General features: G+C 41.6%; 1 protein-coding gene across 1 annotated transcript in view; it reads right to left on the bottom strand.

Annotated features, from left to right (window-relative positions):
- Positions 1–15,030, bottom strand: part of DIAPH3 (diaphanous related formin 3) — a 129,235-nt gene extending 114,205 nt beyond the window's left edge. The window contains exons 1-8 of the mRNA XM_081858056.1: positions 14,958–15,030; positions 13,324–13,356; positions 11,313–11,489; positions 9,479–9,583; positions 6,262–6,392; positions 5,081–5,155; positions 4,062–4,131; positions 606–742 (exon numbers count right to left, since the gene is read on the bottom strand). Of these exons, the coding sequence (XP_081714182.1) occupies positions 606–742; positions 4,062–4,131; positions 5,081–5,155; positions 6,262–6,392; positions 9,479–9,583; positions 11,313–11,432 (638 nt within the window). The 5' untranslated portion in view covers positions 11,433–11,489; positions 13,324–13,356; positions 14,958–15,030. The remainder of the gene's footprint in view (positions 1–605; positions 743–4,061; positions 4,132–5,080; positions 5,156–6,261; positions 6,393–9,478; positions 9,584–11,312; positions 11,490–13,323; positions 13,357–14,957) is intronic.
- Between the last annotated feature and the right edge of the window lie 7,626 nt (positions 15,031–22,656).

Raw genomic sequence — 22,656 nt, 5'->3', positions numbered from 1 at the left:
CATCACCAGAGAAGATGATGTTACGGGCGGGAGCGGGGGTGATTGCCCTTGCCTCCTCCTGAAGCCATTTCCCACAAAGGGACAACCGCCCATTGGACCATGTCTTGATATAGCCCCCAATTCCTTGGTAGATTGAGCCCAGATGGGCTCTCAATCATTCAGTCATCAGGGGGTGAGATGGGGGAGGCTTCCCTCTGCCAGCCAAAGGTGCAAAAAGGCTGGCTTTCTTAAGAGAAGGAGGAATTCCAGCAGTTATGGAAGAGGACCTGCTAAACAGCTCACCTCCTCCACCGAGGGTCTCTGGCTGTTGCCACCTTTGAGAGCGAAGCACCAGTTCCCTAGCTTTAACCCTTGTGATTGTACAGATGTTTGTAAAACAGGCCTCCATTCTGTACATCTTGGCAAAGCCTTGTTTGCAAACACCACCAAAACAATGTGTGCTAATGGATCAAGCTTTCCGTGCATTGTTTAAAAATGCTTACTGCCAAGGTATTGGTATTTTCAAGATTAAACTTTAGGTCTCAATACAACCATTTCCAATTAACAACTTTCACCTACTTACTTCTAAGTCACCAACCAACTTAGATATTCAGTGCTGTACTTACATGTTTTCCTCTCCAACAATACATATTGCAGAAAGAAGTTTAACTATATCAGTCATCATGCTGATTTGTTTAGGATCAATTGCTTTAGCCAGTAATGAAAAGCTTCTCTCTTCACCCATTATTCTTTCCAAGCCATACTGGACAAAACAAAAAGTGATAGTTAACAGAAAGAAGGCAAGTGCCATCCATTTATAAAAAGAGTAATTTCTATTAGTTTACCAATTCTCCTAGCCACTTTCAAAATACAAATATTCCAGGTAGGCAGGACTGCACACTACTCAAATGACTAAAAAACTACCATGTAGTATTTTGTTGAAGCACTCATACAAAAACCTTATAGCAATAAGAATAAAATAACAAGGAAGAATACACAAGTGGAAATTTGCTTAGGCTCTTACAATTCTCAGAATATTTACCGTATTGGCCTGAATATAAATTGCGCTTCTTTTCCAAATTCTGACCATGAACCATTAAAAGAGCAGCTAAAATTTGCGACCTTGCAAAAATTGGCTTTTACAATAACACTGCTGAAACAAACATATAGTAAAATGGAACGGGTGTGAGAGCCTGTGGAATTTTAAGGGAGTGGCATATATTGGGTAGTTTTCTTTTCTCCCCTCCCCCGAATTTTAAAGGTGTGGCTTATTTGCAGACGCAGCTTATATTCGGGCCAATACGGTAATACTCAGCCACACTATACACACCCTTCACATTACTCACACACAGTAAACTTATACTACAGGCATACACACAGTCTAATAATTGCCTAATACCGCCACACTGTGTCCTTCCACATCTGTCGCTAAGCCTTGCATGCTCAGTTTTTTAAAGAACCTGGCTATTGTATGTGTGCTATCATACATGTGGGGTGGAATGGGGGACATCCCCACTTACGCACATCCAAGTGATGCAAGTAGGGGGCCGGAATGCAACCCTGTAGTGGAAATGCGGAAGACAATTGTATTTTGAGGAGTGAGGTAGCATGTCCCTTTCCCTTTAACATCCCCCGTTTGAGGTCTGCTGGATTCTCACCTGTCAGGAGTTTATTGGGTTCTTCTGTGTTGCAAGTGCTGGCTGGATGCCGGCTGCCGGTAGTGGGAGACTCTCAGCCACTCTGTATTAATCATGAGTAATGCCAGGTGCACTTGATTGCATCAAGGCAGGCTATGAAAGCCATAGGTGGGAGGGGCCCAGTGAGCTTCTGCCCAGACCAAAGGACCTGATGATGGGACACTGACGGTCGTGGTCTTTTTCCTGCTGCTCTACCTGGGGCTCCAGGCAGCTGAAGGGGAGATTGGGTAGCCCCTGTCGGGTATGTTTTATGTTATGCTTTGTATGCCTGTTAATAAAACTGTTCTGGTTCCCCTTCCACCTCCTCATTCCTTTTGTCCTGATATCCTTGAAAAGAACTGTTGTATTTGGCAGCACAAACCCCCATATAAGTGGGAATTCCTGTATCTCACAGCAGAGCCACAGAAAGAATGTGGTTGGTCAATGGAGCCATGGACTCAAAAAGGTTGAAAACCACTGTCGTAGGCAAATGACTAATTTGCAACATTCAATATTTTTATACAATCCCATCGTTTCACGTCCAGTCTTTGGCATATGCATCATCTGCTATCTGTGTAAGCACATAAAGTTACTTTTTCATAAGTATACTCTGTATGTGCCAACTGATTTACTCCTAACTGCCATATTTAAATTTTAAGTGAGTATTTAGCAGGGAGTGCAACAGATACAGTATCTTCTGCTGCTTTTGGAACATGCGTAGGGTCTAATATAGAAACAATGCTGTCCTGCAGAAAGGAAACTGGACTTGGATTTAAAATAAATGTGTTAGTTTCAGTGTATAAATGTTGAAGTTTGATTCTACCAGTGGACTAAGCTAACTTGTTTTTCCAACTGACACCTCATAAAAATGCATGAAGGCCTCCTAATGAGGAAACTAAATTAGTACCATGAGGTTGAAATCCTAAACACAAGGGGAAGGGGGAAGAGCCCCACTGGACACTACAAGATTAACTTGTAGATTAACTATGATCTTTTGGCTCCTCAATGGCTTGATTCGCAGATAATGCTTAACATGTAATGCAAAAAATAAACTATTATTGAATGGAAACGTGCAGCATGCTAGTACTAACCGCTAAGAGAGTGCTCAATTTTCTCCACCCTCACTCTTACTATTGCTATGCCACAGGGAAACATGACAGAGTATGGGTTGTTGTGATGTCAAACCTGGACTTATGGTTTCTTTCTAAATAAAGCACAATTGCAAGCCAAGGTTGGTCTTGGATTATCACATGTTGTTTGTTTGGATAAAGACAAACCATGAGTCTGGTTCAGATATCGCAGCAAGTCCAAATCTGGCTTGCTTCCTGGTGACACAACAACAGTTGTAGTGGGAGAGGAGCAAAGCAAGCATTTTATTAGCTGCACATGCTGGAATCAGTATCAGTTCTATAAAACGAGCTTGTTCTGAAATGAGTCCAATAAAGATGGTACAGCAACTGTAAATAAAAAATGCTACAGAAAAGATAATAGACATCAACCGGCTGTGAGTCTTGAAGGCCGCTCCCTGCAAGGCCTTTTCCACCTGGCCTAGAGGACAGGGCCCAGACTCACCCAGCTCTACTAAAGAGGCTCCTGGTAAGACCAGAGGGACATCACTATGCCTGACAAAAAATCCTAATTATTGGGTTATTTTGCCCCATCTTTTTGTGCCTGCCAAACAGCCATGTCATGCTTATGATAATATTTTGTTTTCTTGTTAATTATGCTGTTTTAAATGTGCCTTTTATATTTGACTTCACTTAGCATTTTTTTTTGGAAATGTTTAAGGTATTTTTTGTTAACTTTGTGTTAAATACGTATTCTGTAGTTGACTTCCTTTGTAATGTTCTATTTTGAAATCTTTAAGGCAATATTTTAGTTTTCTGTCAATCATGTTGCTTTGACTGTATACTCTATATTTGACTTTCTTCAGAAATGTTTAATTCTGGATTGTTTTATTGATGTTTCAATATGCTGTAAACCGCTTTGAGATTTTTCTTTAAAATATAAAGCTACTGCTTTATATAGAAATGAAATGAAATTAATATTCCATCATCATCACTACTACTACTGCAGCACTTTTAAGCCACTGGCATAGGTATAGCTTTCTGTTAGGCATGACAACAGTTAAACCATTACATACCAGATATTGACCCCAACAAGAACTGAACATAGGATTCCAGCTTCAATTTGTGTATCTAGTTATGTAAGTGCCAGTAGAATCAAGGATATGAGACAAAGGTTGGCATGTCACTTAACAACTGTTAACAGTATCAGTTATGTGTGTTTATACTTCGTTTCTTCTTGAAATGAAAGCGTCACTGAGTTTAATAGGGCTTATTTCCAAGTAACCAAGTACTGTATACGACAGCAGTCTTAAATAATTGAGCAAATGATGTTGCTAACCTTATTATTCATAAAGGCCTTCAAACACTGTATGATCTTGTGCTGTAACTTCTTCAGAATTTGTTCCTGTCTGAAACAAATTAAGGACAAGAAATTTATATCATAATGCAAGCTATTCTACTCTTACTGAGGAGTGTATTAGGGCTGGGCAATATCTGCTTTTCAACATTGTGATGCATCACCAGCAGAGCATTACAATATAGTGATATATCACAATGTCTGAAAATGAGGAGGAAGGAGGACTTCAAAGTGGTTTGAACTAGTTTAGTAGAGTAGCCAGTTAACCCTCCATAGCCATTCCTCATTTACACCACAATGCAGCTCCCACCTGCACTAATGGGACAGCATACACTGACAGCACAGCATCGCCTTGCCTAAGGACCTCACCGCCCCCAAGCAGACACACCGGCTCCCTCCTAGCCTACCCCATGGCCATTGCCACCTCACTGCGTTCCCAACAGCTCCAGCACCACAGCCAGCCCCACTACTTCCATCTTGCAAGTAGCGACTTGAAGGGAAATGGGCACCGCCACCACCAATCAACCATGAATGTACAGGGCCGGAGATGAGGAAAAGGAGCCAGCGCTGCTGCTACTGCTGTTCCCCACATGCTCCCATCACAGGGGCTTGCAGGAGGCACCAGGTGTGAGGCAGAAGGGATGGAGGAACAGCCCACTTGCTCAGCCGAAGAAATGATGGGCGGGCAAGCAGCGAGCACAGCACAAAGCACAAGAGGTAGGTGCAAGCACGCTGCCACCCCCAACCCCACTCCAGTATCTTTGGGGATGGCTGGCTGGGCTGTGGAGGGAGGGAGCGGGTCTTGAGTGGCCCTGCTGGGCTCGCTGAGGATTGAGGAGGCCATGCCTGAAACGCTGGCAACACCTGCTGGCTTTCATGGTATATTGCCTGGCCTAAAATTGTGAAATCATTTCCACAATGCAGGTTTCAAAACTGGTTTTGGGCGATGAATCAATACATCACCCAGGCCTAGACTGTATATTTGTAGAAAAAAATCTTACTGCTTTGCTTCAACCAATCTTTCCAAGATGTCCAGTAGTAATCCAAGTCCTTCATATCCAAAGTTCTCGACCCAACTGCAAGTATTAAGAGGTGGTGAAAAATATATTTTGAATATTGTATCCATTAGGTGACCTTTTATTTCAAGCAATTACTATAGTTATATAAAAATAGTGTCAAGAGCTCAGAATCCTTTCCGTGTGGTGGGCACTGAAAATCTTTACACATTCCGAAATCTAAACTCCCCATGTGACATCACTCAAAAATAGGCAAAGACTTGCAGGCAACCTGTATGATATTTGAGAGAGGGATGTGTGTTTCATATATCATTTCCCAACTTGTTTACTGCTGTTTGGTATCAACTTATCTGCACATAGATAAGGAGGATGCATTCTTTATAGTAAGAATGCCGATCATGCGGCATTAATATTGCAGCTCTGCTCCACATCTCTTCTCAGTAGCCCTACTGTGGGACACAAACAGTTGACACAGAAAGGGCCTTGAAAAGGTGCGTAGACAATGCTAGAGAATAAGTTCTGAAATGTGTGAGCATTTAGTGTTCATAAATGACTCTAAACAATTTATATGTAGACATTGCCATAAAACACTACAGCTAGTATTAAAACTGTTGATTTAATCAAATTCTAATTTTAGTTCAAGAGACCTTTTGGCAACATCATAATGATATGGAGATTAATTTAGTATCCAGTGAATGAGCAACACAGATGAAGTACACGAGCAGCATAGCAATGCACACATGGAAGAATCATTGAGCTGCTATAAAACAAAAGCACCATCTTTTCTCTGGATCACAAAACAAACTGTAGTCACTTGTTCCTACTTTAAAGTCCAATTCTGCTATCCCTACAACTTCAGCAAAAATATTAGACATGCAACTTCATATTTCTAATACCACTTGTATATATTTACAGGGGGGAAACAACAAGACATCTAGGAAAGGCATTTGGAGGAAAGTGACTGCCACTGATATTCAGAGATCGAGATTCTGGAGAAACTCTACCTTAAACAAAGTCATAAACACACCTGGTAAAAGACAACACCTTATAAAATTTTACTAATTTGCTTTTTGTTTACTGAAGGAAGATGGTCATATAGAAATACAGCGACACACCTTTTCTTTTTTTTAAAGAAAAAAGAACAACTTTTGAACTACTTGAATTACCTGACAGGATTGCTAGTCAATGACACACGGAGGGATTCTAAGCAACCGACAAGTTTTTCATCTACTGTTCCTGATTTCAGTTCATATATGAACTCCTGTGGTAAAATCTGCTTGCTACTCTTGAGGCACCCCTGCAAGGAAAGTAATACTTGCTCAATATCTCAGTTCACTGCATTTTACCAGTTACAATTCACAAGCATCTCATTAAACTACTAACTTTTAGAGAAACTCAGTATTTAACTAAAGCAATTTTCTAGCTAGTTTAAAATCATAAAATATGAAGAATGTATAACTTAGAAAGCTGGAATATAGATGCAATAAAATAAATGATAATTTAAAATTATATCTAGCTTATCATAAAAATTAAGCAATTACACATGGTACATAGGATTACTTGGAGAGCATTACATGTTTAAAGTTAACTACCTCCCTACATTTATACAAGTAGTATTTTTTAAAAAAATAAAAAATGTATTTATAGCCTGCCCTACATTACAATAGATTCCAGGCTGGGGTACAGAAATTACATAAAATTAACTAAAAACAACTAACCATAAAGCAACACATAATGGTCACTAACACTTTTAAAACTACTAGATTGGGTACTCACTCTAAGAACAAATACACTAATCATCTGCAAGTGCCTCCCTAATGTATCCTCCCAAACATGCTAGCTTGGCATGTGCTGGGGGACCTGCAGTACAGAAAAAACTGAAACGTGTCATTACCCACCTGCATACTGAGCAGTATACAATTTTAAAAAATGAATACTTATCTAATACACTGTGGCCACAACTGCAACAAGCCAGCAGAATGATGCCCAGCCCTTTGCAGCAGCTTTTAAAAAATGCAACAAAAGCCGTATGGATTTCATGAGCAAAGGTTGCTGTATTTATAGTTTCCCCCGAATGCTATCTCTATAGTAGCCTCCAGATGCTGGATCCGCAGCAAGGGGCAAAGGTGGCTCTTTTGCCAGTTTATCAGGAAGCCATATTGTTGAAGACAGGTATTCTCCAGGTCCTAGTGGGACCTTGCACGGCAGGGGAACCTGATGCAGCTCTGAATATAGGTAAATGTAAATGCCTTTAAGGCACAGGTTGTTCATTTTGAAAAGATTCTGGAAGCTAACTGAATTGAAGAGTCTTTACCAATGCTGGTTTGTCTTTCAAACCTTATGAATCCCCTGTGTTTTGGAGAGGAGGGGCCTATAAGGACGTGTAAATAGGTCTCTGGGCACATGAGGGTTTACAACTTGGGTATTCCCCTAGATCTTAATCTAGCCTCTTTTCTTTTTTTCCCCCTTTCTTTTTGAGAGATCTTTACTTTTGGCCCTGGTTTCCACTAAGACATCTGTGAGAGCACCATTTCAGGGAGCAATGCCAAATTGGAATTAAAGGCTGAACCCACTCCATTCCTAGGCAGTAGAAATAGGCAACCTAGGAACCTGTGTACTGAACAGCTTTGACCTCTCTTCTTTCAAGAGTTGCTTCTTTCTGCTTCATTCTGCCTTGTCCTACCCAAACAAACTAAATTGCCATGACTGATAGTTACTGGGCAAACTAAAGCAATTCATCAGATGAAAATGAAACACACCTGTTTGGTAGATAAAGCGTTGTAAATCATTCATACTTCATTTAAATGAAAGAGGCACTGTTTTCATTTTCTAAAAATAGCAGAACTAACAAACTTACATTCAGATTTAATAGTAGCCTAAATAGCCAGGAGTACCTTTTACCAACTATAGATAGTGTACCAATAGGGTTAGCCTAGCTGTGGAAATTCATGAATTGATAACCTCAAAACTTGATTATTGTAAGGCTCTCTATGTGGGGCTACCCTGTGCCTGGTTCAGAAGCTCCAGCTGATGCAAAATGCTGTGGCTAGTCTGTTGATGTACCTGTCGGAAATCAAGCCTACAGTGGTGCCTCGCAAGACGAAATTAATTCGTTCCGCAAGTCTCTTCGTCTTGCGGTTTTTTCGTCTTGCGAAGCACCCCTATTAGCGGATTAGCGCTATTAGCGGCTTAGCGGCTATTAGCGGCTTAGAAAAAGGGGGGGAAAGGGAAAAAACTCGCAAGACGTTTTCGTCTTGCGAAGCAAGCCCATAGGGAAATTCTAGCGAGTTTTTCGTCTTGCGAGGTATTCGTCTTGCGGGGCACCACTGTATATCGGCACCACTGTATATCGGGAGTAACTGGCAACACTCCCAGGCACCTGGCTTGGTCTCCCGTTGACCTCCCTGACTGCATTCCCCAGCAAAATCCAGGCTAGGTCTCGATAGGCGATTCTTCTCAGCGTGGGAAGAACACACCCCTCCCTCCTGCTCTCCCGGCAGGGAAAAGGAGATAGACAGAAACGTATTTACATGCTTTTATTCCTGTCTTTGCAGCATTACAGAAAACATGACTGCTCTCTTCAAGCTCCAGCAGTCGAGTGACAAACACCTCCTGTACTTCCTGTACAAGAGCAAGAGGAAGAGCTCATATTACACTCTGAGCTAATTCCGGTGCATTGCCCTGTGAGCTGACTGTCCCTCTGTTTCCCACGGACAGCCACAACATTCCCATCATGTTTACTTTTCAAGCTAGCAGTTTGCAGCTGCATTGCTTCTATATCGTAACAGTACCAGCACATAATTCCAGTGCTTAAAAGCAAGCACTGGCTGTCCATATTTAACCGGTCCAGGTTCAAGGTTCGTGCGTTAATTTACAAAGTTAATTTGTAACAATACGAGTCCATAATCCCTTATATCCAGGCCCAAACACTGAGATCTTTGAGTGAGTCTCTGTCAGTGGTCCCCCATGGCTCAGATATGCAGCTCATAACTAACCAAAGTTATGAATTAAGTATAGTGGACCCAAGGCTGTGAACTCCCTCCCAGCTGAGCGCCTTCCTTGCTGAACTTCAGACACTTGACTCAGACTTTCTTGTTCTAGCACTTATTTTAAGGTGATGTTTGGTTTCATGATAAAGTCTTATCATTCTATTGTCCCATTTTCTGTGGATTGTTTTTATTTACACCACTTAGAAATGTGAATAAGTGGTATATAAATATCTTAACTAAATAACATGCAATCTGGCATGAACTGGACTGTACTTGTTGGGAGCTGTGATTGCAGTTGCTGATAAAAGTAGTGTTTTCCTTGATTTGCATCAATCTCTTAATATCTGTTAGTTTTTCTCCCACTCAAACACCCACTCCACTCAAGAGTGCTTACCACTTTAGAAGCAGTACTAATATATTGCACCACCATTTCTTTTTTGGTACTGAAATCTTTCTCTCTCAATGGTGCCTTCCGATCTTCATTTAAATTCATATCTTCCTAAGGGGAAAAGGCAAAACAGAGATTACATACTATGATTTACCCCCCTTCTACAAACAAAATCACCTTACCATAAACCAGGAATGAATAAAAGGTTCATTAGAATATGCTGGCAAATCCTGAGTTATTTGCTGTAGATTGCAAGGATTTTTTTATTTAACAAAAGCAACAAAATGATCCTATTAACTATTGAAATGTAGAAAGATTAGACTAACCTGGAGTGCATTTTTGTGTTGAAGGACTGTGAGCTCAGCTCAGCTCAGTTACAGTGAAAATGAAGATGTGGATGATACCAAGTTCTACCTCTCATTTAAATTGGAACCAGTGAAGTGCAGGGAATGTCGTGTGTGAGTTTCTGGGGGCAGTTGGAGGATGGATGGCAGCTAATGGACTGAAGTTGAATCCCAACAAGACAGAAGTAATGTTTCTGGGGGAAAGGAGGACTTCCTGGTTCTGAATGGGGTAACTGTGTCTCTGAACAACCAGGTGCGCAGCCTGGGAGTCATTTTGGACTCGCAGCTGTCCATGAAGTCACAGGTTAATTCTGTGTCTAGGGCGACTGTCTACCAGCTCCATCTGGTATGCTGGCTTAGACCCTGCCTGTCTGTGCACTGTCTCACCAGAATGGTACATGGACTGGTTATCTCCCACTTGGACTACTGCAATGCACTCTACGCGGCACTACCTTTGAAGGTAACTCGGAGACTACAATTAATCTAGAATGTGGCAGCTAGACTGGCGACTGGGCGTGGCCACCGGAACCATATAACACCCGTTCTGTAAGACCTACATTGACTCCTAGTACATTTCCGAGCATAATTCAAAGTGTTGGTGCTGACCTTTAAAGCCCTAAACAGCCTTGGCCCTGTATACCTGAAGGAGCGTCTCCACCCCCATCACTCAGCCCAGACACAGAGATCCAGCACTGAGGCCTTTTGGCGGTTCCCTCACTCTAAGAAGTGAAGTTACAGGGAAACATGCAGAGGGCCTTCTTGGTAGTGGCGCCCACCCTGTGAAATGCCATCCCATCATATATTAAGGAGATGAGTAATTATATAACATTTAGGAAACATCTGAAGGCAGCACTACATAGGGAAGCTCTTCAAGGATTAACGTTTTACTATGTTTTACAATGTATATATGCTGAAAGCCGCTCAGAGTGACAAGGACAACCCAGTCAGATGGGTAGGGTACAAATAATAAATTACTATTATTAATTATTATTAGTTGGGACTAGTAGAAATTATAGAAAGATGCAATTTAGGGTTTACTAATATATATGATTTATTGGTAACCATTTCCTTCATTATTGCTGCTCATTTATAAATTGCTCTCGTCGATTTTTCAAGAAAAAATAGTCAAAAATATTTTTGTCGCATATATAAAACAAGAGTAATGGTACTAGTATAATCTTTGCCATAACTATTTTGAAACTATTCACCCTTATGGAATAATATGAAAATTAAGCTGGTGCCATAAGTGGACAAGGCTATATCAACAGGCAAGATTCTTAGTAGAAGAGAGCCATTCATATAATGGACTGTAATACTATCTGCCACTGCTAAAATTCACACACAACTAGTTGAACTATTTTTTAATGTGTGCGCAGATATAACTTTAACAGTGCTTTTATTGTGCAGAAAGAGAAACCCAATAGCATAGTGGGAACTTTAGTATTCTGTTTAAGATATCATTACACCTTCATAGCCAATTGAACAATTTCTCTTACCATCATTTTTTCAAATAGTGATAGGATCTCCCCGTCTGATAAAGGATTAGGAATGAAGTCATCCAAATCTGTAGATGTAGGCCAGCTGCTGGTTGTAGAATGCAATTGTTTCAGATTCATTATAGTTGGTCGATCTTTTTTGCTCCCAGGAATTCGTATACTTGAAAATCTATCAAACTGAACAAGAACTAAGAATTAATATGTCTAAAGTTCATATTATACACAGTGCATCCTAAAACTACTTCTTATACATGGGATCAGTAGTATCTCTTTACAGTAGCACTGAAGTACAAAAAAGCAAAAACATTTTTTTTAAAAAAATGTTGTATACCTAGTACTATTTCATTCCTACCATCATTAGGTGACTCCGACTCATTGTGGCTTTGCTTAGACCAGTGTTTCCCAACCTTGGGCCTCCAGCTGTTTTTGGACTACAACTCCCATCATCCCTAGCTAGCAAGACCAGTGGTCAGGGATGGTGGGAATTGTAGTTCAAAAACAGCTGGAGGCCCAAGGTTGGGAAACACTGGCTTAAACAAACACTAAACTTTGGTTTGATATTACAGGACTGAGCCTGGACGAGCCAGGTTGTACTTTGTCTGATATACCAGGTACCTAGTTTACGGGTACTCCCAGCTTTGTCACTTGAGGTTCAGGTTACCTCAGTAGCTACAACCGCATTTTACCAGCATCGTTTGGTACATCAGCTGCAACCATTATTGGATTCGGATAGTTTGGCTGCATGGGTTCAAGCATCACTAGCCCTGAATATAAAGTATTGTAACTCACCCTTTGGAGAGCCACCCTTGAAGCTGGTTTGTAAGCTGCAGCCACTGAAGAATTCTGTAGTCTAGATGTTATTGGGCATTAGCTACTGACACCTGCGTTGTATGTCAGCATGCTACCAAGCAGGCTATCAAGGTAAGTATATAAAGTCCTGAACAACATGGCAGAAGTGTACTTTAAAAATTGCCATATTCCTTATACCCCTGCCCATACTTTGCAATTTGCTGCTGTGGCATATCCAACCACATGTGGCAGTCTTCAACAAAAAAATTGTACATTAGTATGGTGATACTGGGATTATGCAACTAACTCTCTACCTAATCAGCAATAGCTTTATTCAACAAACCATAGTAAATATAAACTACAGTTTAGGGTTCTAAAATAATTAAATAAGCAGTTGACTGGACACACAAGTTAAAGCTCCCAATCTCCTCACAGCAGTACTAGAAAGGTGATCTGGAATGCAAGCCTGAAGTAAACTTAGGCTCATACACATAATTCTAAACTATAATTTAGTATCATGCCCAAAGAAGTTAATAGGACCCCTAAATACATTCCTGCAGCAAAATACCTAAAAATAAGGTAGGACCCAGGACTGTCATCTATAACTCTGACCTCTCAGACGTAGAAAGTTGTTAGCTGAATAGATAATGGAGAATTCCAGCCAAAACACAATAAACAGGACATCTCTTTCATAAGTGTGGAAGCATGGTTAAAGCATAGTTAACCAATGGCACACTCAACTTATTGGCTTGGTTTGCATGAACAACGCTTAGGATACCCATTTATTCCTCCTATACTTGTTTTGTCAAAAACTATAGTTTATCACTACATCCAATCTGGGCAAACTATTATTTACAACCAAACATTTAATTCCCAATTCTAGTTTACAAGCAAACTTGCCACAGCAAATTGTAGGATGCCACAGCATATTGTTATAGTTTTTATTGTTATTATTTCTTACTCACATTTATCCATTTATTGGTTCACTTACCCATTAACTAAAGAAAAAATATGAGATGGCAGGGGGACAGCACATTAGCCCTAGGCAAGTTCATGTAACACAAAATCATTATTTGGCATTACATCTGAAGTGAGTTACTGCATTTCAGTTAAGTGCCAAATCTGAATGACAAAAAGTGTTTATTTTACAAAGCAAGTTCCCGTTATCTGTGTGGTAAAACATACAGTTAGTCACAGCAGAATAAAAGCAAAATAATCTTACCACATCATCTGTCAGTGTCTTGATGTGCAAATGCTGTAAATAAAGAAACAAGCTCTTAATGCAGTTCAGATAGTCTACCAAAAATTAGCAAAGAAATTCTAGGTATAATTTTACTATGCAAGCAATATTCCTTCACTTTCCATCATCATATTGGTCTCTGTAAATGTGGAGGTAACCCTGATGATACCCCACTAGACAACCTCAAGAACCCATCCCATGGAACAGCCACAAGTCCCTGGCCCCTTGGCTTGGCTTGAGTGGCAGTAAGTGAAGAACTGCCCCTGCTGCCCCCCTTTTTTTAACCTGCTTATGCCCAGAAAAGCTAGCAGATAAGGAGACAACCATCCCTTCCCTGCGAACTCTGTATGAACTTGTGGCTAAGAGTCCCCTTTATCAGTATCAGAATAAAACACCCTAGGGCAGTGGTTATCAACCAGTGTGCCTTGAATGCTGGTCAGGTGTGCCATGGGCAACACTGGCCTCCATCTCTCTTTCCTTCCTTCCCTCCCTCCTCTGATGCCCTCTTGCATCTCTGCCTCCCAAAGGCTTGCATGGCTGTTTGTTGCAGCAGCCCTGGCTCTGGGGCTGGCCAGGGGGTGCTGGTTGCCAGGAGCTGAGGCAGCCTCGGAGGAAGCAAGCAAGTGGATGAGGGAGCCCAGCCAGCCAGCCCTTGCTGTTGGGAATGGACAGACAAGTGGGAGGCTGGGCAAGCAGGCGCAGTGCTGGCCTTTCTTGTGCTTGCTGCGTGCAGTGCCTGTCTGGGAGCTGAGTGTCCAGCACTGAAGGGGTGCTTTTCTGCCATGAAGGCCCAGCTGCGCCTGCTGCTGCCACTCAAGGTGAGTAAGGTGATGGCCTCACATTCACTTTCAGCTAGTCTCTGTTGGGCTGCTAAGGCTGGGGACACCCTCTTCCGAGGCCCCTCTCTCTGGGGCTGGGTGCGGAGGGGGGGGCTCAGAGGCAGCTTCCCAGAGGACTCCTAAGAAGAGGGGAGAGGAGGCTGAGGAAACAGTCCACAAAAGGAGGATGTTTGGAAAGGGGTGAGGGGCTGCTGGCTCTGCAGGCAAGGGGGGGGGGACCAAACTGGGCTTCTGAGGCTTGGTGCATGTTTCCCCAAGGGGGAGTTGCAGAAGGAACGTAGTTCATCAGGGGACTCAGAAAGTCTGGAAAGCTCTGCCCGAGGGTGGGTGGGGTAGCAAGCAGCGCCAGCATCTCTCGAGATGCCTGCAAGACCCTTCTCCCGACTGGCCTCCTGCGGAAAGAAAAAGCCTTCAAGCAGGTTTTGTTTAAATATCCTGGTTATAGTTTTTTTATATATTAAAAAAACCTCACCCTTAAAGCGGTTTACAAAAAGAAAATCCAGAAAAATGCACAGCTATCAGAGTTGGTCTAACTTTCCCAGCTTGTCTAACCAATTCTCTTTTTCAGCAAGGCGCCTCCTGGACCTCAAGAGGCAGCCAGCTCCGAAGGAAAGTTCCTGGGCAGCATAAGGGGGGGGGGTCCCCAACCCCCCCCCCGAGGGAAATCAGTTGCGTGGTGTTGTTTTTCAGAAAGAGGCCTTTCCCAGAAAGAGACGGGCCTTGGGGAGGGAAGGAGAGGCTCCCGGGAGCCGGCCAGAGCTGCCTCAGGCTACTCACAAACTTGGGCTTTTTAGTGCTGCTGCTGCCGCCGCCTCCGCCTCCGCCCGCCGCCGCCTCCCAGCCGGGCTCGTCTCCGCGGAGCCCCCTGCTCCCCGCGGGGCCCTTCTTCCCTCGCGGCGGCGGCGGCGCCCCCGGCTCCATGGCAGCCGCGCGGAAGGAGCCCCTCGCCAGGCGCGCGCTGGGCTGAGGGCAGTTGGCGAGGCCCCGCCCCGGCATCCGAATCTTCCCGCCACGGACTCCCCGCCCGCCCTCCCTTCCTTGCCCGCCTCTGCGCAGCCAATCCCAGGCCGCCGAGCCTGGCCAAGGAGCCTCGCTCCTCTCTGATAGGTGGAAACGGAGCTCTCAGGAGGGAGGGAGGGAGGGAGGGAGGAAGAAAGTCCCGGATGGAGCGTCGTCCGCGGAGCGGGAGTCGGAGGCGCCGGGGAATCGCTGAGCGGATTGGCTGCCCTTTGGCTTCGGCGCGTGCGCGGGACCGAAGACTGACCAGGCTCCTGCCTGGGCCTGTAGATCTTTGAGGGAGCTCGTCTTTCATCGCTCTCGCGCTCTCTCTCTCTACACACAAACAATGATTCTATTGTTTTCCATAGTTATTAAATGCAAACAAACAAACAAATATTGTTTGAATTCTAGAATTTTATATATATATTTTTAATGATTGGTTCCCCCATATCTACACCTCTCTCTCTCTCTGTCTCTGTCTCTCTATATATGGTTATCAATATAGTTTTAATTCTATCAATGTTAAATTGCTGTACTCTGTCTTGAGTCCCGGGGGGGGGGGGGCGGGAAGCAAGCTGCACACAAATGTTAGTTGTTTTTATTTATTTATATTATTTGATAAAGTTTGTATACTACCATTCCCATTGATTTCCAGCCCGCGTGGTGGGGGATAGTGGGTTGGGGAGGCTGCTTTGGGCTTCCCTCGTGGGGAATATGTTCCCGCCCCATGTCCCCCTTGAGCTCTAGAGGGGATGGGATCGAGTCAGGACCACCCATCGGCCAGTTAGGAAGCAACTTAGGGGTGCATATATATGAGAACACACCCTCCCGTGCTTTTAGCTGGAAAATAAAATGGGAAAAGCAACACGGTTTCTTTATTCCACTCTCTGACATGAGATATTCAAGGGTAAAAACTGAAAACTGGACTTGAACCAACATTATTACTCCTGCCTCTCAGAAGAGCCTGCTCTAATGAGCAGAACAAGTTCACCACTCTGGCAGATGCTGTGCTGAAAACAGAGCATCTGCCTTTTCTAATCACTACTTGACAGTCGAGGCTTATACAATCATCGTTTTGTTCCATGAGGCTCTCAAACGTGTCACATACCAAACATCAATCTTTTTTTGGTGGTTGGGGCAGAGAAATTCCACTTGTTCAGATTACTTTGGCCAATATGTTGTTTTCCTGCTAAAATATTTTTTTAAAAAAAATCTGATCACATACTGAGAAAAAAACCTGCAGATTTACATTCCATCCTAACAGAATTTCAGAGCAACAGGTGTATCATACTTGTGAGGCAGATGGCCTATGAAATGAAAAATCTTAATCTACTGCTGAGGAAGAAAAAAAGACAGAACAGTGTAATCATGGCCATGTTACCTATTTGTGTAATATTCTCCAAACCAAAGCCCACATTGCCCCATGTCCTTAACAACTATTTGTGATGAGACATACAGAAACGAGGTGCTAATTATATTGGCTTCCCTGCTTGCATTTCATAATTCCGTTAGTGTCTACAAACATTAGACCACCTGTACACTGTTTCTCATCCGCATGTGTGAAGAACCCCCACCCGCGCCATGTTTTGGAGAGAAGACAAGTAAGGAAAGATGCAACACTCTTTCTCCTGCCAGTTTCCATGTCAGCAACCACCCTCCTTCCCCCCTCCAAATATTAAAGCATAACCATGTAGCCACTTGGGTTTGCCATTGTCTGCCTTATTATCCTCCCTTAACTTTGTACATGAGAGCCTTCAGTAACTGTTAACATGAGCAAAATGTTGTTTAACTTTTTCAGTAAAAGTTCTTTTTCTGGGAGCACTCTTGTGTTTGTTGTTCCCCTGGATGCCTTGCAAGGCTTTCCACCTTCCAGACATCCCTAAGTTACACATCCTGTGTACAGGTAGTTTCATAAATGTGCTCGTTTCTGGGCCAGCTCCACCAGACAGATGGCAGCCTGTCCTCCAGCAATATAAAGACAAGCTTGCAGTCTTTACTGTATAAGGTTCCCTTAGCACCGGGTCAGATCCCACCCCTGTGCTATTTGTGTTGCAGAAGGACTTATTTGCTGAAGGTGGAGAAGAGTCTGCAGATGTGCATAGAACATTTCCGGAGCCAGCACTGCAACACCTTTGAGATTTACCTCTGAGGCATTCACTGTAACATCATTTTGGGAGGCTGTCCTGCTGTGTCCCTTCAGCACTCGCTAGCCTCAAAAAGTCTAGCTACCGTATCTCCCTTGACTTGGTAGAGCAAATAAGGATCACGGTGCTGTTATTGAATGAGGTATAAAAACTTTTTTAAATAAAAAATCATGATTACAAAATGGTGGCAGAAAAGATTGACTTAAAACTGAATACACCTACCATTCAGCACCCAAGGTTGAACTTTCATAATGAAAGTCTACTTCGCTTTTATCATGAGGTTTTTGTGATATCTAGATTCCAAGGAGTAATGAGGTTCCATTACTGTCTTACTCAGAGTTAAATATGAAGCAGCAAAATTAGGCCAAATTACTGCCAGCTTTTTGATTTATGCATTTTCATACTGTCAAAATGGCCCAAACTCCACTAAACCATTTCTAATTTTTACAACATAATTCATAAGTGTTATAAAAGATTATCTCATTATTTAAAAGTTTACACAGAAACTATGAGTTAAATTGGTTTCCTTTAAACTTCACACAGACTTTTAAAATTATTAGGAAGAGAGTTCTCCCCCCCCCCCTTGAGATAATTTATCTCGCACATGTACCAAATCTATACATATCTCAAATATGCAGAAAAAGGATGCAGCAGCAGAGCCAGGCATTTTAATGAAACTTTGGTACAGTATCTCAATTTGTAGAACATTGCTACGGATTTCTCCTTTTGCAGAATGCATGCCAAGAATTGGTCAACCTTGTGACAACTAAGAATTTATATACAAAAGCATCTGAGAAGCTTTAAAAAGATATAGCCTGAGGCATGTTCTGCTTCATGTAGTGTCAGGAAAAAATTATACAAAGCTGCTTTTAAATAAGCAGAAACTAAACTGATGTTTGGCACTGACACTCTAACAGGAGGGAACAGTGAATCCTAATTCTTTTATCTTTTAGTTTTGCTTACTTTATGCTGAAGTTATTCATACTTGCACTCTTGAGGCCTACATAGTTTCAAGCCTTCTTGGTTTGGTTTCATCTGTGGTATGCCTGCACACGCTCCTACCCATCTAGATTCTGGCATGGGAAAGGGCAACGTAATCAGAATGGTCCCAACCAATTCAGTGCTACAATGATGTAGGACAGAACCACAGGTAAAATTTATCTAAATATTCTGGTTCTGACTTTTCACTCCCATAGATCCCCAGGGTGATTTCCAAGTTAACAATGCAATCCAATGCCTGTCTTCAGAAGTAATTCCCAGTGACTTTAATGGGTTTTCTCTCATATAAGCGTGTACAGTATAGAATTGCACCATTAAACATAGAAATACAATAAAAATAACAGCAATACAACACAAATGAGTATAAGATCAATTAAAAAACCATAAAATAAAAATGGGCCAATAAATATGAGAGAGAGAGAGCATAAAAAGACAAACGGCTGTGTAGCTGTTGCAATATAGCTAATATGGAAATCAGGTCACAAATGCTTTTAATACACTAGCTTCCAATATAATAAAATTAGGGGAAGATCAAAATAATGAGTGCCACAAACTGCTGACCAAAACAAGTGTGCCATAGGTGTGTAAAGATGGCAGTTATAAAGTGTGCCAGTCATGCCTGTGGCTTGAGATGACTTGGTCTTCCCTTGCCAGCAGGACTGTGCTACGGTTTGGACATCTGTATGATAGAACTCACTTCTGTGTGCTTATTCTTGGAGCACCTTGGTCTGCAATTGATCCAAATGTGTTTCTAATTCTTGGAGCATTCTCACAGGAGGTTTACATCACTTTCAAGCCTGCCTGTGCTTTTTATGTGATTGTCAACATTGCTAAATCTATAGAGAAATCTGTAATTTGAATAGACGGTCTAGGCAGTGAAGGTTGTACAGTAATACAGTATTACGAAGCAATCTCTTTGTGGGGTGGGGGGGAATAAAGGAAACAACGGAACACTTTAACTCTTGTGTGAAAATGAGATGACATCTGATGGCTGGAAGGGACTCAAGAGAGAAAAAATGCCATGGTGCCCCTGGAGCAGCAAAACTGGATGCCTTCATCTGTCCCACTTGCAATAAAACATGTCTCTCCCATAAAGGTCTCTACAGCCTCAGCAGGCACTGCAACTCTCCAGTGGTTTGACTTGACCCTCGAAAGTGCATCCCTCCATAGTCCCCCAAGACAGGCAGATGCCAACAACATCTGATTAAAGAAATCTCAACTAATTAAATATATAAGTTACCAGTAATTGATTGACCAATCATATATGTACAGTATATGGGGGGAGGGTTCCAAAGGAGAAAAATGTTTTAGATTCTGTATGCATGTGTCACAGCTAGCATAATGTTGGAAAAGCAATTTCCTTTATGTGAGAGAGGAGGAATTCCCTTTTCTGGTATGCTGCATGCTTTAAAAAACCGCAAAACCTGCGGACCAATTAATTAGAGGCAAATGAGTGCCCTCTTAAATGTCTGTGCACAAGAAGCACAGGGTTTTGTTACGTATTTCCATCATTTCCAAGGCTGGAGTGCCAATATGGTTCGGTATAACTGAAGTGACATACATAGCCACATTAGCATCAGGATTATATTTCTCAAAATAAGCACACACACACACCCGGTCACATGGAAAATACTTTCATAAGTAAGCTGTGATATGATGCACAGGTTGGGTCTTCCAAAGTTAAAAAAGCAAAACTCCCACTGGGCATGCAGAAGTCTTTGGGCATATCTAAATTAGTTATTTGGATACCAGCCAATAATTTTAAAGCGTTGGTGGTGGTGGTGTGATAGAGGCCATATGTTGCCATTTCCTTTGTAACACAATCATCTGCCAAACCTGTGTTTGAAGAACCATCAGTCCTGCATGATTTGAGGATGGGAAAGTGTGTGCGTCACGGGCAATGAATGTGCTGCCACACCACCTGCAAGCTATCATCCGTTTTCAGATTCAGGTGCCCTAGAAGGACTACCTAGCAGCCCCCAAAGGGTTTAATGTAGTATTTTGGTCACTCCAAGGATGACGAATACCCTTCCACTACCTGTTGCTTTGAAAGAAAAGAGACCAGTTAAAGGGTTATAGCAGAAGCATGTTCTCGTGGGGCTGATGAGGAAAACATGGAGCTGACAGGGCTACATGAAATAATCTGGGGGAGGCCAGCCTCATCTATCAAATGGCCCAGTGCAAGGATAACCATGAATTTCAGATCCAAGCTGTTGTGAAGAATTTGATTTCATAGAACCAAATGCATCTCTTTATCTTTTAGGTATGTTAATCTGCACTACTACAACAAAAATGGAGGGAAAATAAAACCAATATAATAACCCACCAATTATTTAGTAGTTCCTGGGCTCTGCAAATAATATATTATTTTTAAATATATTATTTTTAAATGAATATTCTTTGTAAAATATCTCCTTCTTCTCCTCTTCCTCCTTCTGATGTGGTAAAAACCATGTAAAATCAAGTTGAAAATTAAGTAAATTACGTAGATGTATCACAGAAAATAGCTTCTTTTCAAAACATTGCTTTATATTTACAGTCTCCATATTTTCAGAACTGCTGAGGATGGTGGATATCGCATATATTTCTGATTTGCATATGAAATAAAGGCATGGCATGCTACATAAAACACACTTTGTCTATCAGTGTCTCTCATCAGATAGCCTGTGTTATTTTTTACAGCCACTGCAGCCTTTAAAATGTTTCTATAAATGCTATGTTTATTTCTTCTAGGGATTTTCATTTTATGCAACAGATAGTCTAGCTGCTATAATAAGAAACACAAGCAATTCTTATGTTTTAATATCTAAACCTGGCCTCTCACCTAAGAGAATAATATTCACTAAAATGCAAACTTAATGGGTTCTTTCAAATTCAAAGTAAATTCCTGTTGTACTTCCCCCCCAAAAGTCACACTCATCAGATAGGTCCACCATAGGTGGTAGCAGATGCCCCATTCAGTTGTGCAAACAAGTTATGGAAACCCCATCTACAATTGTATGGGAGTCATATACCATACTGTATATGTATCCCAAAATTTCAAGGTGTTTTTAATTTGCAAAATCTGATTGCATGGTTAACCAAATAGCTTTCCAATCATAATAGTCTATAGACTGCTCCACATTGGTTTCCCATGCTATCTTTAAACTAGTCATAGTGCTTGTTAAAGAAAATATTGTGTATTTAGTTTTTATATTAGCCCCTATTCAGAAACATTGTTCACTTCTACCATTCTTTCAAAGCCAGTAAATAGCAAGGCCATCATCCTTAAGAGTACATCATTCTAACTGGTGTATTCAAATTGTCCAATATCAGCTCTGTGGTAAAGAATATATATTAAGGTCTAAAATATCAATTTTCTTCCCATTTTACTAATTTACCTTTGGGTATATCACATTTAAATCTAGGGTGATAATCAGGTGGCATTATTGGAGAAATTCCTGGAGAGGTGAGGCTTTGCCAGTTTTTCCAGACCTGAAATGTGCACCTGATAATTGGGTTTATTTTATTTTATTCCAAACTGCTGGGGTACAATGGGTGGAATGACAATACACATAAAGATTCTTTGCCATAGTTTTTGTTTATTCTATTTTTATCCATGGCTACTCTTTTTTGAAAATCAAGTAGCACAGTTGCTGAAGATGGAATGAATCATCATATATAGCCAGATTAGAGACTCCCCATTCATTCACTTAAAAAACAAAAAACAAAATGCATGGTAATTCTAGATCTTTCACTCTGAAAAAAATTGAATATTTTTAGCCTTAATAGTGGGAGTGGGGAAAGGGAAACAAATAAAGGAATATTGGAATAAGTTTCATTTCTGCCATTCTATTTCTGCCCAGCATACATTATTCTTTCCCTACCTCTTTATATTTTTTGAATGGCTTTCACTAAAGGCTTTTAATATAAATTATATAGTTTACCCAGTGTTATAGGAATATGTACTCTATATAGTCCTAAATATTTAAATGCCTTTGGGCCAAAAAGGACCCCAGCCATTCAGTTAAGCTCTGTTGGTTGCTTAGGTCCTAAAGTTCTGTCCTCTGGTTTATTAATGTGGTTAAATTTAAGTTTCACCTAAGTATCAGTTCAGATTTCACTTCTGGGAAGGAAGAGAAAACATGTGCTCCTGGAAGGTAAGCACTAAGGAAGGCTTGCTGCTCTTTTGGCACCACAGAAACATCTAACTTGAGCAGTGTTGGGATATTGGGAAAGATGGAGCCCTGCTCTGACCCCACATGGCAATAATATTTTTGTGAAAGAACAATTTCCCTCCCCAAATTCTGTGGAGAGATGAGACAAAACTTTCCTTCTCAGATTTTTGCCACACA

The sequence above is a fragment of the Podarcis erhardii genome, assembly GCF_964252035.2.
Source record: "Podarcis erhardii genome assembly, chromosome: 4".
NCBI lineage: Eukaryota > Metazoa > Chordata > Lepidosauria > Squamata > Lacertidae > Podarcis > Podarcis erhardii.
The sequence above is the reverse complement of the archived record's forward strand: the minus strand, read 5'-3'. Positions and strand labels throughout refer to the sequence as shown.